Below are 17340 nucleotides of genomic sequence, written 5' to 3' on the forward strand. Positions count from 1 at the left end.
CGGTATGGTCATTCAAGACAGGGTGATGCGCTTCCCGTCTTAGTGTTTAATGTGGTGACGTCACAGGCATTGAGGATTTTTGCATCTGCTTTGCCCGCAGTTCTAAAGTGAAGGAGCGTCAATCGACGCAGCCTCCAAAGGGTTGGTCATGGGCAACAAATACTTGAAGATGTCCTTTTTCCTGAAGGGCGCGTGGCAACAAGAAGGAGTGCGCAACAAATTTTGATTGCCTTCCTGCGAAATAATTGGCTCTCAAACACATGCTGGCACATACCGACAGTTGAGGAGATGCTCAGACGGAACGATTGCCGGATATGTAGGCCAGGCTAACACGGCCTCTTGCGAAATCACAATCAACACCGCATTTCCTTATCATATCTCGTGTCCTGTTTGCTATTCTGCTGCCACCTCCATGTGTACACATACCTTGGTTCTGGTGGTGTTGTTGAAGAGCTGCACCTGGTCGTGAAGCGTGTAGTAGCGCGGCCGCTTCGGTATGGGCGGCCTCAGCTCGACGGTGCAGTAGCGGCCCGTGAACCGGGGCTCCTCCGCCGGTGAGTCTCGGGCCTCGATGGCGACGCATTGGTCGTACGAGCCGAAGGCCGTCAGCGTGCCCGTCAGGATTCCGCCCGCAGGCTTTCCCGCCGCATCCAGGACTGACAGAAAGAAACGCAAAAGAGATTTCATTCAAGAGTACGGCGAAGACTCTCAGTTTAGTACACTTCTACGTGCAGTAATAGAGAACTTTATAAATTGAAGGTAAGAATATCGGGTCGACAAAATGATTACGAGGGACGCCGCAGAGATGGGCTCCAGAGATTTTCCCCATCTGGTGACCTTTAACGTGCACCGACACCAAACAATGCATGGGTCTCCATAGTATTTCGGCTGCACCAAAACGCCACCACCGCGGTTTGCATCGAACTCGCGAACATCTCAGCAGCCGTGCACCGTAACCACTACACCACCTCAGCGTACTTTTATAAATGAAATGAAATTTTTTTTACTGAGTAGAATTTGCGTAGAAGGATGCCCCAGCAGTTCCCCACCAATCCCACATGAAAGGCAAACGGGATCATGCTGTTATTGGTGGTTATTATTAACAGCGAATGGCTGTTTTTGCTCTTCGCCATATAACCCAGCTATCGAATAAGTCACAGTTTCATCCGCAGTTGCGTAAAAATAAATTATAGCATCACCTAGATAAATTTTACAAAACCAAGCTAGAAGCAACAAGATTAATTTCTAAAATCGCCCAGTTTCGCCTTCTCAAGCGTTGCGGGGCTTGGTAAAACCTTCGCCAATTTTTGTTTCTATTATTTTTTCTTTATCTCCATCTGTCTTCCTCGTATAAGCCCACGAACAACATAGTAGAAAGCCTGGCTTCATGTGAAAGGCCACAAAGACATCGAAATCGTCTTGTGATTGCACCTCATTTTCACACTGCATGGTCATAGTAGCAGATAGATTGCCGAAAAGATATAAGCGTTCAGTCACTTCAAATTGCCTCTCCCTAACGCGAATAATTTAGACTTACAGAGAGATATTGGTAACATGAAGTTGGTTAGTCTGCGAAAAACAAAAACAGACAACGAAAGGAAGAACAATAGATTAAGTTTTTCAACCTTAGCTATTGCCTCTGCACGAAGAAGGTGAGGAGTAAATGTTCCACTGGTGATGATTTTTTTTCCTGGAACACGTGCTTTCACTTAGTGAGGTACTGCCTGCCGGCTGTCAGCGTTTATCAATTTAAAAAGAACAGAAATGAAATCTTTTAACCCTTTAACTTAACCGACATAAGAGACCTTTTAACCTTTTTCACATATATCATTCCGAAACACAAATTATCCATAGTGAGAATGATCGGCGAAGCCCGAGTGCCACGTTTGAAACTTTAACTGTCTCTCTAACAGTCTTGAATTTTTGATGTGCAACTGCTATGCCTACTTCTCTGAAATAAAAAGCAACCCACAAAATAATTACATTTCGAGACTGCACTTATACGCTAAGGCTACATGAAATAACACGTACGCCTATCCTCTTGGCTGAATATTGGCTGACGTTTAGCTGAGCAATACGCGAAAGTGCAATAACTGAGACAAATAGTAATGATAGTGGCCCATCCAACAAATGGAAAACAGGGTAACATAAAAAGTCAACTTTACAGACGTAAGCCTGGCATCATATGCAGATATTGTTTTTAAAAGTATCCATCATTCCGACGGCAAAACAGCGTGCCGCAAGAGCTGCCTAATTCGGCAAAGATGTATGAACGCGGAAATCATAATGCATGATTTGTACATCTATCCACCTTTGTGCATAATGATGTCACTCACTGACTCATCCACTTGCGCATATATAGACATCCTGCTAACTTTAGGGCCAGGGGCGCAGGTGAGAGAGAATTGAGACCACAGAGATGATTCGAACAGCATGCATTGCGATCCCTGATAACTACCTGGTTGTTTCAGTTGTATATCGAGAACAATGCATTTTGTAAGGTAAAAAATGAAGGAGAGTGAATCTATTGCGCGCAGTGAACGGACGCATTGGTAGTTCATTCTTAACGACGAATAATGAAGAGGACAAAAACATGCATTGGAGCTTGATTCACTTACGCCTACTGTCGTAACTCAAAACTACCTTTATGGTGACGCACTTAAAAGATTATTTAAAGTTGACGCAGCACATCAGAATATCGCTATACAATCTGCAGTATAACGTTGCACATTCGCATTATTGCATGTGCGCCCAACAAGTCGCATTATAAAAACAGGACATAAGGCATAAAATCCAGCTGAAGCGTGAGGCCAATATGCTGCCGGTTAAGAGAAATGAGCTGCAGCAAATACTTTAAATTCAGTTATGCCTCCGTTTCAATTAAAACCGAGCAGTCCTGCACTACGTAGGTGGTTTTCTTAGAGCTACCTCAGTAATACTGCTGCAACATATACTAAAAAGACGCTTTAAACAGTGCATCCGTAAGATCACTTGAGATCCGATTTCATCAAACTGTACTAACCTATCGGGTAAATCTATTTCGCCACCAACGCATCATCAGTTTCTTTGGGTTTCCAAAGCGCAAAAGTTTTTCTTTTTCTACATTAGGGTCTGTGGGTATGCTGGCCTGTTAACTGCGAAAAAAGCTTAGCCTGTATGACACTAGAAACAATCAGCTTCTTTGCGTTAAGGTAAATTGTTGCGGACATTGCAGACAGTAAGATGACATCGTTACGCCTGCTATACGCCGACTGGTAGTTGTTCTGAGGAGGTAGTGTATGCGCACCATATCAAGGAGTATGCAACAAAGAGTTCGGCGCCTGTGGGTGCGCTTTGTCGTGGAAATCACTTTTTCTCAGATATGCAGCGTGTTTTAGGCCACTAGCATCAAATATTTTTTAAGCGGCTAACCTCAAATGAATGGCACCCACAACATAAGTCGGTGGGGCAATCTGAAACGTGAGTTCACTCCCCCACACCCAGATCGAGTTGTGAAAGCTAGCCTGTGTTCGCCCGGGCGAACTTGATCAGTTCGGCTTCGAGTCAGTTCAGTACCAGGGCTCTGCACTGGTTAACCTCCCCGCCTTTCTCCTAATTTCTTCTCTCTTGTGAGTCTGAGTTTGGGTAAGCCCTGAGCGAAAAATATATTTCTTAAGTGAGCCTGGCTGCGTTCCACAGTTGACCTAGGGTCCAATCTACTCCACTTCAGCATTACTATCAGCCATATGTCGGTTCACGTTTACCCTCACATCTCTTCATACATGCTTTAACGCATTACAGTTCATACGCCAGCTCAATGATTATTGATCAGAGGCGTAAGTTACGCAGAGGGGCTCTGATCTTCACCTCGTCAATTCTTTCATTAAAACTTGCTGGTATTAGTATCTCGTGAGTCATCTGTTTATGTAAAAATTTCCTGACTGGAAACCTCTGATAACTCGTACATAAAGGTACAAGATCAAAGGGCGCCTAGTAGAGCACTGCATATGCGAGTGATTGGCGCTGAAGAGCATTGACACTATGGTCAAAAGAACAAATTGTGCGCTGGTGGACTCGACAGTCGGCTCACTCACACAAACTCAAATTGAGCCATTGAGTGACTAAGAGCGATTAATATTTTGGTTAATCATTGTTGACACTTTGCTGAACATATCCGCCAATCGGAGTCCGAGCGAGACCGCTTGAGGAAGTTTTTCGTGACTCTGGAGGCAACTACAGACACACACATACCCAAACCCAATGATCCTACGGCTCTGTTGCCCAGACATTTATATATTAGACGACTGTAAAGCATGTGGACCCAGAGCGACACTGCAGAACATGCTGTGGGAGTGTACCGGTAGCGAACAACAGTCTGTTGTGAACCGTCTATACGTGACAGTCTTGAACCGCGAGGCGCGATGGAAGGCGGCTCGGCTCAGCCATGACCTCACTGATCAATCGTAGGCCGTCCGGCACGCCCTGGCAGTCACCTGTGTCCAAGGACTCGAGGCCGTCACCTAAGCTCGGGTTCTTGTATCCCCACCCCACACAATGCTTCCCGACATTGTCAATAATGTTGCAACTCACTCACTCACTGTGGTTCCACTTAAGCCGGGAAAAGAATATTTCTGGGTGAGTTTTAGTGAGTTCCGCATTTTGCCGAAATATGGACATATGGTTCGCCGTCATGTGACACTCGTCAAGGCATTTTCATATTGCTCCTCATTACTTATTTACCCAAATTATTTATGCAATAAAATTAACTTAAGGACGAAGTATGTTTTCTTATGTTGTATAACGCTTTCCAACACGATCAATCCATTCATTTATAGCAACGCACAACTACATGGGGATTTCGTTCCGGCATTTAAAGAAACCACGGAAAATAAGAAATAGAAGCACGTGACCGCGCTCCTCCCCAACTGGCATGCAGTGCTCTCAAACGGGTTTTGAACGAAACAAACAGTGCAGAGACCGTGGTAAATTGAGCGGCCGCATGTTCTGCGTGGCGGCTCCTCACTGCCTTAGTATATTGGATGGCCGCGCACGTCAAGGAATTACCGTCGTCCCTAATAAGTGATAGGATCTTATACGTCCTATCGAACCTCACCCATGTATTATTGGTTGGTTCATGTTCTACAAATCTCCCGAGGTCGGACCCGTCGTCACGCTATATGACAGCGCAAGCTGTTATATCACAACACAATTCACGTGCGGCGTTGTATACGCCACCGTCGCCGGTGTCCGTAACAAGTATCGCAAGAAATAAATAAATAAAAAATCAGTATATACAGATACATCGAGAAGGCAATGGAATTAAAACCTAGGTCATCTGCATACCAGCCCAATATTCCCCCGCTGAACCACACCGGCGCTTGGAACTCGTTTCGAAGCTGGTCATAGGCCGGCTTGATGTCGGGAAAAGAAATCGCGTTATTATGGTTAATAAAGCGTTTTAGAACACCAAAGGAAGAACCAGGCGTCACACATTGAGAATTGCGGAACGAGTGGGTCATGCAACACTCCAACCCATTACAAAAGCTTTTTCTTGATCACTTATTACCTGTGGCGCATACCCACTTCAGGCATAAGTGTGTAGCACTTCTCCGAAGAATTACGAAGAATAGCTTAATGAGCACCGGCCAACTATGCAAAAATTACGATTCGAGTTCCGCAGGACCAAAGTATTGTTATTTTGTTTCCTTCATTATATATGGCGTAGTAGGTACCCACCAGGTGTACTTGTAGCTGTTATCCAAACAGTGATTAGAAAAGGGTCTGAAAGGCCACTCTTCCAGCTGTCGCTGTCACTGTGCTGTGCGTTCCGCGCAGGCCTGGCGTTCTTTTATTTATTTGATAAGTTATTTTTTATTTATTCAATTATATAACAGAGAAGACCTCTGGCTATCTTTCTGTGGGGATGGTTATTTCAATTTACGCAGAAATGAGAACCATTTTGCCAACACACCAAGCCGCAAGTTGATGAAAAGTGGGACGCGTTCGTGGGTAATAATGCATTTGTTATCTTAAGGGCTGATGTCAATCTGTTCTCTCACAAGTCTATCTACACAATTTGTCGGCGTTTACGCCTTATCTGTATTGTCCCGCGTGTGCACAGGATGACATTCACTGGACAAGGTTGTATAAACTGCTTCATTACATGCAACGAAACCGATTTCACGAGCTCGTAAAACTTACATCGTATTAAACTATAATATTGAGCATGCCCCTATAACGGGCCAACGCAACGTGAATTCTCGCTCCTAGCTATGTATATGTATTCTTTCAAGAAACCATATGTAAACTACTCCTAGTAATGAACAAAGAAATGTGGAAAGGGGAATGCGTGACATGGGGGACGGGGGGGGGGGTACACAACCCTAGCGCATATATCATGAAAACGACAGTTCGCGAACCTTTCACGAGAGACGCCTAATTCCAACGCATTGCATCAGCACTTCTATAGACAGAGCGTAATAAGAGTCACTGCACCCTTCACTAGATTAAGGTTGCCTTTTTGGGCGGCCTTACGTCGGGTTCCATCCTATGCCTTTTGTTTCGAGGTGCCCTTATCGAGAACTTCAGCTGCCTTGAATGACGCGGTATTTTTATTTTTCTCGAGCTGATTGCGCGTCTGACAGCGTCAGTGGCAAAAACAATAATTACATTGAAGATAACAAAAACGACCTGGAAACAATTCTTCGGAATTCACTGTGCTGGTTCCATGCCACTGAAAGTAAAAAAAATATGTGTATTATAAAAAGAAAGCTCGCCCAAGTGTTAAGCTGTGCCCGTGCAGGACATCCCAGATAAGAAGTCAGCGCTGACGAGAAGGCCGGTGGCTTTGGGAGATGAACTAATCAATGTCAGCCCGTAAAATAAGGAAAGCATTACACGAGCGCCATGGCAGCCCCGGACTATTGTGCTCATTTTACAGGAAAATCTATTATGAGATCACAAACTCGGGTCACGCACAGTTTTCCACCGCCGCCACCGGTGTCCGTAACCACATCGTGCCAAATTAGAGAAATAACCTGGCACCAATTACACAGTGGGGCTTGAACCCTGGTCCCCTGGGTGCCAGACCGGTATTCCACCACTGAGCCACACCGGTGCTTGGGACTTGTTGGCAAACTTGCCTTAGGCAGGCTTGATGTCGGGAAAGCAATCGCGTTAGTACGACTTGTAAAGCGTTTTAAAACAGCGAACAAACAACCAGTCATCGCACAATGCAAATTGCGCAACGAGTGGGTCATCCAATGATCCAACCCATTACAAAAGCTTGTTCTTGTTCTTCTATTCACTGTGGCGCATACCCACTTAAGCGATAATTGCTCATCATCGTCAGCCACTGCATGAACAATTGGCACCAAATTCCTCGCAAGTGTTTAGCAGATACCACACTTCTCAGGTTAATGACAAAAAATAGCATAGCGAATGCCGGCCTACGACCCTAAAAACTTAATATTGATTCCCTTGTGGGTATCAAGCCAGTGTGTTTGCAGTAGTTATCCAATGAGACGCTTATGGAAGTCTTTAGAGGTTCAGCACTAACAAACTCTACAGAATATCGCCATTTATTATACCCCTGGCGAAGAGATTTTTGCCGCACTCGTTAACAAGAAGTAGCTATCACAAGGCTGCGTTGCCGGGTACCAAACCTAAATTTCTATAAACACAGGTCTGCTCAGGCACTTTCGCCACTGTGGGCGTTTTCTGATGAACTTGTAACAATAGATCATTTGTTTTTGACCTGCAGGCGGTTTAACACATTACGAAAAACTCTATTAAAAATACCTTTGCGTGGTATTGGTATGGACTTATCTGTTCCTGTCATTTTGTCTTTTGGAGCTTCCAGTTTTGGTTTCTCTAATGCGACAGTATGCGCGGCCGTCCTGGACTATATTGATAAAACTAATAGGTTGACTAATTAACCAGTTCCAATATCCTAACATGTCCACATAATTATATACGTATAAAATCAGATTAATGCTTTGTTCTAAGGATAAATTCGTTTATGTAAATATTTGTATGCATTACATTAAGCACCACATTTTCCTAGGCTATCGGTAATATTTCTGTTATACCTCCATTATTCGAAATCTGAACAGTAATTATTAAAACCACTCGATTCTTGGCCAATCCCCCATAGTGGTGAATACGCGCCACTATCAATAGGTGAACAACAGCAACAACAACAACAAAACAACAACATTAACAACAACAACAACAACAACAACAGCAACAAAAACAAGAACAACAGCAACAACAACAACAACAAAAGTGTTTTGAAAGGCTCTGAAAGGCGGTGCTTCTAGCGTTCGCTGTGACTGTGTTGTGCCTTCCACGCAGGCCTGGCGTTTTTTTAACGAGGTTTCTGCTAGCGGTGCTCTGTTACAAAAAAATTGTTAGCTACACTCTGCCGGGACCCAGGTTAACGACCTCATTAGTTGAAGATTGGTACGTCCATGGTTGTGTTTCTTCTTATGCCTTTTTTCCCTGCTGCATTTTCTTTCGGGGCCTGATTGAGTGAAAAATAAATTCGCGAGTGGCACTTTTTAGTTTTCATTAAACAGTTTCAGTTCAGCGTCTTCTGTCATACGTCTCGTATGGCTCGATTATTGAAAGTACTCTGTTGTTTTAGAACTTTTAATGTGCTAGACCTCCCCTGGATGAAAGTGACTTGCTGTGAGAATTGATATACAGCGAAGATAGCTGTTTCCTCGTAATCTCTAACCTTCCTGCTTTCCTCTCCCCGTCCACTCATGTGAGGAATATAAAACAGATTTTTGGTTTCGCTAGTTTTTCTTCATACCTGCGGTTTTTTCTGTCTGCCTGTCTCAGAGATATAATTGCATAATGGTCTTCTGAGTTCAGTTATCTACAACATTGTAGATAAATAAATAAATTAATTTCGATGAATATTATGACATAATGAACTAAAATGCCACCACTCAACGAGCGCTGGCGTCAGTCACTTTCATACTAGTTGAGAGCATTTTGTTGCGCTCTCCTGTGTTCAAGTGTAAAATTAGCAGTGGAACGCCTCAACGTTTCCTTCTTTTTTATTCATGCGCCGCCATCTCTGCGAAGAGATCCGCACAAGTCCGAAGCGTAACGACCAGCTCTCGACTGTCCAGCAGCCCCGCCGCGGTGGCCTAGTGGCTAAGGTACTCGGCTGCTGATCCGCAGGTCGCGGGTTCGAATCCCGGCTGCGGCGGCTGCATTTCCGATGGAGGCGGAAATGTTGTAGGCCCGTGTGCTCAGATTTGGGTGCACGTTAAAGAACCGCAGGCGGTCGAAATTTCCGGAGCCCTCCACTACGGCGTCTCTCATAATCATATGGTGGTTTTGGGACGTTAAACCCCACAAATCAATCAATCAATCGACTGTCCAGCAGGCCGAGGATACCACCTGAGTACAGGGACACCGAGCCGCCACCTGAGGCCACCAAGACCAAACGGCCGGCCCTTCACGATGAAGTATGTTTCATGTTCTTTCATGCGCTTGCCCGAAATTTAAAGAAGTTATGCAGCTCCGCACTAGCGGTGCCAAGCATGAGGAAAGTGCGGAGGAGCGGAGTCACCTTCTTTGCTTCTCTTCAGCTTTCTCTTTCCCCTCTCTTTCTGTTTCTTTCCCAGTTTTTTCGGTCTTTTCTTTTCTTTATCTATATTATTTATTTCTATGTTCTTTATATGTTTTTCCTCTTTCTTCTTCCTTCTTTTTTTCTATTTTTGTAGGTGGTTTTGCCTGCGTTACGCCAAGCGATTGCAGCATAAGCCGGCATACGACAGCATACGGCAGTATAGACGCTTTTCCACAGCTGGTTCTCTAAGCAAAACTAGATGGCACCACCATACGAAGCATCGTGGCCTGCTCCTCGGCGGCGCGGCCATGGTGTGGCGCGTGGCGGACGTTGGCCTACAGCCTACGGCGAGAAACGGGTGGCGCAGAATATGCAGGCGCGGGCAAGTGCAGCAAGCAAATATGTCTCACTATACAGGTGGCTCTTCATTAGAAGGTGAAGAAAGGAGGTAAGAGCAGACACTTTTTTTCTTTCTCCCGTATCGAGGACATGGCTAAGCGCCTACTTGTTAGCAGTTGGCTGAGCCCGCTGTGCTGCCGGGCGACGATGTGAGAGTATATGAAACACCGGCGCTCACCGCACTGCCTGCCAGGTCAACATCTAACCCTATAAACGCTGCGCCCGCTTCGCTGGTCTTCAACTAGGGAGTGGTGGCGGTGAATCGGCCAGCCATCGTCGACGGTCGAAAAGAGACCGCCATTAGATCACGTGTTCAAACGCGGCAGCACCCGTTTGCCGCTGCGGAAAACGGTATGTAGGACAGCATGCGAAAACCCGCGCATCGGAAGTTATCTGCTCTTGCAAGGCTTCCAGAAGAAATATTCTTGATTTGTTATGACCTCATATGCATGCAGGCTATTGTGATCACGCATATGCGCTGGCCACGACTCGTCGGGAGACGCCACAAGTCAATACAATGCGAATCACAAGACATGAGCGCTTCAGAACTGTGACAGTGCATATAGCTACATGAAAAGCATGCGAGACCATACTCGAGCTTGCTTAGGTTATTCGCGTTCGTAGCTGTTCACGTTCCCTTCATCACCCGGATAGAGTGAGAAAAGAAGGTGGATAAAAAGGTGGGGAGGTCAACTAGACGCGAGTGCTACTCGCCGTCATTTCCCCCATTGTTTAGAGAGAGGGGGAAGCTAGAAAGGGCAGGTACGTTGACCAGACGTGGGTTTCTTTTCTTGCTCTGGGATAGCGAATGACACATGTGCTGAAAAGCTTCCTCTTCGCTGCACGTGAACTCATTTGTCCTCTTTTGGTACAGCAGTATGTGCAGAAGCTTCCTAAAGTGCATACCCTTTGCTGTGTAGCACCTAACACTTAGCTTCGCAGATTAAGCGTGGGGTCTGTGCATTCAGCAGATGTACTATACAAGAACATTATACTTTGGGGATGAGCTTGCTTTCCGCTGCTCCTAGATGGAACCCGGGTGCGCTTGAAAGAAGAAAAGGGGTATTTCAACTTATTCCTTCCTTCCTTCCTTCCTTCCTTCCTTCCTTCCTTCCTTCCTTTCGTTCCTTCCTTTTAAAGCTCACCAACCTGCCTTTAGGCATACTAATTTGTGGCATTTTTATAACTCGTGGCGTAATCTCATACGTTTTTCAAAAACTGTAACCGCCGCTTTAAACATCCGTGATGACTTTCGGCGTGACTTGCTTGATGTTTCAGGCGTAATGAAAGCGATATTGTGACATTATTAAGCACTTCAATCAGAATGGTAGAATAAGTACTAGAGAAGTTAAATGAAGGGATAAAACATCAGCGGAAATAAAGGATTTCGGTCGTGAGCGTAGTAGCAACACAGATTTGCAATCTACTCATCGACTCTTAACGCAGAACAAGAACGCCACTCGGCTCTCGACTGTTCGATTCATTCAGACGGAGCCCTTATCGGTCAAGAAACATGCAGACCAAATCGAAGTACAATATGCTCTATAGAGACGACCAGAACCCAGAACATACGCGGTCGTGCATGGATCAGAGAACAATGACTGAGGCGCGGTTATCGACGGGGCTACAGCGCTTAACTTCGTCCCTTCCCGCCCGGCTTATATCCCAATCACCTCGGGGCATACAACCTCATCTGTTATTCTCAGCCTCCTCACTGAACAGACTCTTCCATTTTTTTTAAATTTTTTCCTGGTCTACTCAGGTTTCGTCCTTGATTGTTGCGCGAGATCCTCCCTCATCGTGTATATCGACTTCGTGATAGGAATTTATGCTTCTCCGCGGACATCTCACAATGTACCGCACCGTTTCCGGCCCACCTTCCTTTGTTTCCATGGCAACGTGATCTTCCATATATAGCGAAGGGGCGCGACGTGCGGAAGAGGAGAGAGGCGCTGCTATATGGGGAGAATGCGGTAGAGTCCCGTCGCAAGGAAGTGAAGCACAGAGTCTCGAGGGAGATATGACATGTCTCGCATCACATTTGCGTCGTGTCCCGTTCATATCCGGCCCTCTCCAAGGCATAAGGTTTCAAGAGAAACGTTATCACAATGCGACGTTGGTCGACTACCCAGCGTGCGGCACGTGTCACTTCATTCACCACCTGGCCGAAGTTGTCTGTCACAACATAGACTCTGGAGTTATGTTTGTGTGTATGTATTTACTGAATCTGTTCCCTGTATATGTACATCCCTATCATTCTAAAGCGAGGCCTCGAGCTATCCTAATAGACGTTTGCGTATCTTGGCTTTCCCCAAACCCTTCGGAATGTACAGCAAATAACTCGAAATAATGACCTTATATATATATATATATATATATATATATATATATATATATATATATATATATATATATTTATGTATATATATATATCTATATATATATATATATAACAGATAATATTGCCAAGAAATGTATAGAGGAAGTTATTAGAACCAATGTAATATAAAAAAGAATTAAGAAAAGAAGTGGGTGAAAAAATAACTTGCCGTGAGCAGGAATCTAACATACAAACTTCGAATAACGCTTTCGATGATCTACCACTGAGCTATCACGGCGGCTATTCTCCAACCACTTTAATGGGTTTATATGTGAATTTAAACGTGGGAGTGTCAGTCAGCGCCACATGTAGCCATGGCGGCGAGTGTGGAACACTTCTTATGAGCCTGTATGGTATCACGTAGGACGTAGGACAGTAGTGTCCGAGGTTTTGTATGCCACGCATGCTGATGACGTTACAATCTGGTTCTGCTCTGGCAATCTGGGCCAGATAGAAGGAGCCCTCCAGCAGGTTGCCTCCGTCGTAGAAGAGATAGGGCGAAACATTTGTCGGGAGGGCTTCTCCGTAAATTCGAAAGCCTTGTATATAGAAATAAGGCGTCTGACACTACCTCCCTCAATGTACAACTCACCAGATTCCAAATTAAAGAGGTTGAATTCATCCAAATTATTGCGGCCCTCTTTAATAAGCGGTGCAACGACTAATTTGCAATACATAAACTAAGAACCTCGATCCTGTTTACGTATTTTTCGTATGAATAATTGTTTGGCTAATCGATGACGAGGGATAAAAGAACACGACATAATGCGACTCATTCAGACCTTTGTTATCACTCACATAACCTATAGCTCTCCTCACCTGCTGCACACCTTGAAAGCAGACGAGCATAAAACAGAGTCCTACTTGTGACTCTTAAGAAGGCTCTTAACCTTCCCCCGTGGGCACTCATGGAACATCTGCTTCAAGTGGAGCTCCACAATACCACATCCGGACTATTCTGAGCGCAACATAAGAATCAATTCATGCGCCTCACCATTACTAAAACAGGACGGAGATTATATTCAGAACTTGGCATCAAACTCCCCCTTGACAGAAAGCGGAAACAGCGTATCTCTCATGGCTGGAGGCAAGAATTTATCATGGAACCACTACCACGCAATGTACATCCACAGTTCTACGAACATCGACGTCAGGCGCGGGCTAAAGCTCACGACAAGTACTCAGACACTGAGGGTGCCTTCTTTGTTGATGCAGCTGGGCCAAACAAATTGACTGTATATCTGCAGTCAATGTATAACTGTATATAAGGAAAACAAATGGACTGTATATCAGCACAAGACACAGACATAGCTAGCATAGGAGAAGCACGAATGACCCCTCGTCCTACGTAACACCGAGTCAACCTTTATTCTTACATATTCAAAAGCAGCCAACCGAAATTTGTGTAAAGGCTACGCTGGCCCCATTGCCCACCAAATCCCTACACAGCTATCGGCCCCGAAGTAAGAGGGAGACTGGAAACAGCTGATATGAATACCCGGTCACTGCGGAGTTAGAGACGATGAGCTCGCCCATGCCTTGGCCCGAGAATTACTCTTCCGGACCTCCAAACCCAGCATATAGCATCCACCCTCCGCTCTGCGTATGAACCCGCTTCTCGGGCATACAGAAATTCTGCAATACCAGATACTCAAAAGACAGAAACTTTCATTCCAATGGCCAAAGCTCAGTAAATAATCACAGGTAGCGTGGCTTCGCCTACAGATCCTGTCCTACCGTACATACTGTCAAACATAGATTCCGACACACGCCCACCACAGTGCAGGCTCTGTGTCAATAAAACAGCTACCCTGTACCACATTGTATGGGAGTGTCCACACAATCCCTCTTTGCAACCCACGACACAACACAGCATGGAAGGATGGGAGGCAACTCTGTCCAGCTCGGTTCCGAAGACCCAACAGGCCCTCGTGAAACGTGCGAGGACAGCAGCCTGCGCCAATAGGATACTGGACTTAAGATACACCTCCCCTATCCACTCGCGCAGAAAATCTTAATAAACCCTTTATTCTCTATCTCTACCTATCTCAAAGTGCTGTTTTCTGCTGAAGTTGTTGTACAATACTTTCGTTTTCGACGCGTTATTTGAAGAACTGCCTTTCCGCACTCCTTGTCTAATTCAGTAATCATGAATCTGCGATTCGTCCCCTGAGCTACTCAGCAATGCAATGTCATTGGCGAATTGACTGTAATATTATTCCCTACTAAGTAAGGAGTGCTCTTTCTTGGGCGAGTAGAAAATTTATACTTAGAGGGTAGTGCTAGTGAACATGAAGGAAAGGAAGGCAGACTTGCGCTTTCTTCTGTCTCTAAGTGTGTCTTTAGCTATTCTACATACACTTGTGCTCCCCTACCAACTATAGATAGGGAGGCAGCCAACTGCCATCCAATGGGGCACGACTTCTCCCTGCTCATTCAACGAGGGGAAAACATAGAAAGCAGGAAATTAGAAGCAAGAAAACACAGTACAAGAAAAGAAAAAAACATGACACGGGCAAATGATTTGTTACTCTGTCATGAAATATTTAGAGTTCACATGTATAGTTTAAGTCATAGTGCGCATGCATAAAGTTTTAACATATATTTGTTTTTTAAGCGGCATGGCAACCCTTGTCATTTTCGCAGTTTAATTCATGTGAGTACACAACTCCAGAGTAATCACAACGCTAAAGGCTTTGATTCACTCATAGAAGCACTCAGAGGCGACTGACGTGGTACATCTAGGTGATGAGGGTGGCGGAGTTGCACGTTGAGAGTTGTGCGTTGACGTTAGGGTGTTGCTGACCGCTGGAGCCTGTTCAAGACAGAGTGACACGTCACAGAAAAAGCAAATATGCAGTGACGTAACCCACAGAGTGTATGACACATTAGTGCTCTTTTATATTGACCAGCCGGCTTCGCTATGGGAATATTTAAAATCGGACTTAGCTGATATATTTTAGCACGAGCAGGTATAGCGTAGTATGGTGTGTGTGTGTGTGTGTGTGTGTGTGTGTGTGTGTGTGTGTGTGTGTGTGTGTGTGTGTGTGTGTGTGTGTGTGTGTGTGTGTGTGCGTGTGTGTGTGTGTGTGTGTGTGTGTGTGTGTGTGTGTGTGTGTGTGCGTGTGCTTGCGCGCTTGCGTGCCTACGCGCATGTAATCAACGTGTACAAATAGAGCTCGACTGCTTTCGAGAGAGCCTTATCGAAACCGATGGCAAAGGAGGTAAAGCATTCCCAGGAATTGGAGACATCTCAACTCGGCGCCATCTCCAGGCAGCAGAATCGCCAGCCTCTCATAACTGAATGAGAAATTGGTGGGAAAAATTATATATCTTGAAAAAAGCTAGCTATAAAAAATGACTCCGTGTTATACGCAGCCGAGACCAACTAGTACATTTTGGTAAAATTGTAGTATCATACTTGTGGGGTTGCTAACACCCCCTGTGAAGTTGTTTGCACCTCGTGGTGCATGTGTCTCTTACAGAAGCCGCATTCAGAGATCACAGCTATCGGGCGGTAGGTGGCTTTGTTCTCGCCAGCGTTTATCACCACCATCATCATCATGGTTATAACGGTGGCGCTGGCAGTGACGCCTGGCGAAAAGCCTCAGTCGCGGCACGGGAGAGATGAGCGGCTACTTTCGGCGGGTGACGGTTGGCGTCAACGGTGGTATCTAGCGGTGGGTCTCCGGTGCGCGGCACCACGGGTTGCGCGCCAGGGACCCTTGTGGTGAATCAAGCGTTAGCGAAGCCGCCTTGTGTGTGTTCTTGTTTTTGTTATGTTTTTGAGTGTTGTGTAATATAGTGTAAAGTTGTTTGAGCGTGCTGATCACAATTGGCGTGTAGTAATTCAGCTGATGATATCTTCCATCTAAAAGTTGTCAAATAAATGTGTATTGTTTGGGTTCGTTTCGTTTCGACTGCGTCTATTGTGTTCGTTCACTCCAAGAGCTTGGAGTTCTCCACATCGAGACCCTACACTAGCTGCCCAACGTGGGGCGCTTGGAGCATCAGACGACAGTCTTCGTAGTTCGGTACAAGCTTTTATTTGAGCTGGTGTAGAGTTTTAAGGGAGACTTGTTGTGATAGCGTCGACAGTGAGTAGGCCTAGAGGGGCTTGCGCTGATAGCGTCGGTGGTGTGCTTTGTTGCGAACGAGATCAGTTGTCACGTGTTCGAACTTGTCGGCACGGTAAGTTTTTTTCTGCTCACAAGTGTTTTTTTTTTCTGTGATTGCTTTTCAAGAACGTTCTTCAGTTGGGACGAGTGCCAAGCGGTCCGCATCTCTGGATGAGCAAAGCTTAAAGCACGTGAATTGTAGGCCAAGCCCGAAGCGAGTGAGTACGGAAGCCTCGTAGGTGGTCCGAGTTTTTGTATAGAGCTTCTCCTATCGTTTTCGGCTCAGGTAGTCGGGCGTCATTTCTAACTTGACTTGTGGCTCGACGCCGGGGCATCGTGACAACGTCCGGGATGGTGGGCGCCGATCGCTCGGTAAGGTGCTGTGTGTGGTGAGCGAGTAGGACCACCTTACAGAGTGGATATCTCCTTGGGGCTGCCTCTTCTGCGCCCAGGCGGCGTGCTGCGTGGATGCCGGGTGTTGTCAAGTGACTCATTGTTAAGCTTGAGGCTCTGCGCAGCCGGCTGTCGCACGTGGCACAACTAGGTGGATCATGGCATTGATGTGTTGCACCCTGGTTCCCTAACTTTTTTTTATCTTGCGATGCATGAGTTAGGAAAAGTGGCCTTTGTTTTATTTTTGCTGGGTGTCTCGGTTGCCGACGATGTATTTGCTAGCAGTACGCACCATCGTACCACGTGGGCGAGGAACCTGAAGCTGCCTTCCCCTTTGCCCTACTACAGTATTCTGCGGAGTGTTCTGAGTGTATGCAGCGGGAGTGATGTAACCCGCAGCTGGCTGTCTTCTGGACGTCATTTTCGCCATTGACCAAGAATGCGGTTGTGAGATCGGGCGATAGACATGCCTGGGACCTGCG

The 17340-nt window shown here is 45.7% G+C and overlaps 1 protein-coding gene across 1 annotated transcript in view; it reads right to left on the bottom strand.

Moving 5' to 3' along the window:
- The window catches only part of LOC119161051 (nose resistant to fluoxetine protein 6), a 323287-nt gene that overhangs the window by 114043 nt on the left and 191904 nt on the right, over window positions 1-17340 (bottom strand). Inside the window, exon 2 of the mRNA XM_037413375.2 lies at window positions 427-656. Within this exon, the coding sequence (XP_037269272.2) occupies window positions 427-656 (230 nt within the window). The remainder of the gene's footprint in view (window positions 1-426; window positions 657-17340) is intronic.

The sequence above is a fragment of the Rhipicephalus microplus genome, chromosome X (assembly GCF_043290135.1).
Source record: "Rhipicephalus microplus isolate Deutch F79 chromosome X, USDA_Rmic, whole genome shotgun sequence".
NCBI classification, from domain to species: domain Eukaryota; kingdom Metazoa; phylum Arthropoda; class Arachnida; order Ixodida; family Ixodidae; genus Rhipicephalus; species Rhipicephalus microplus.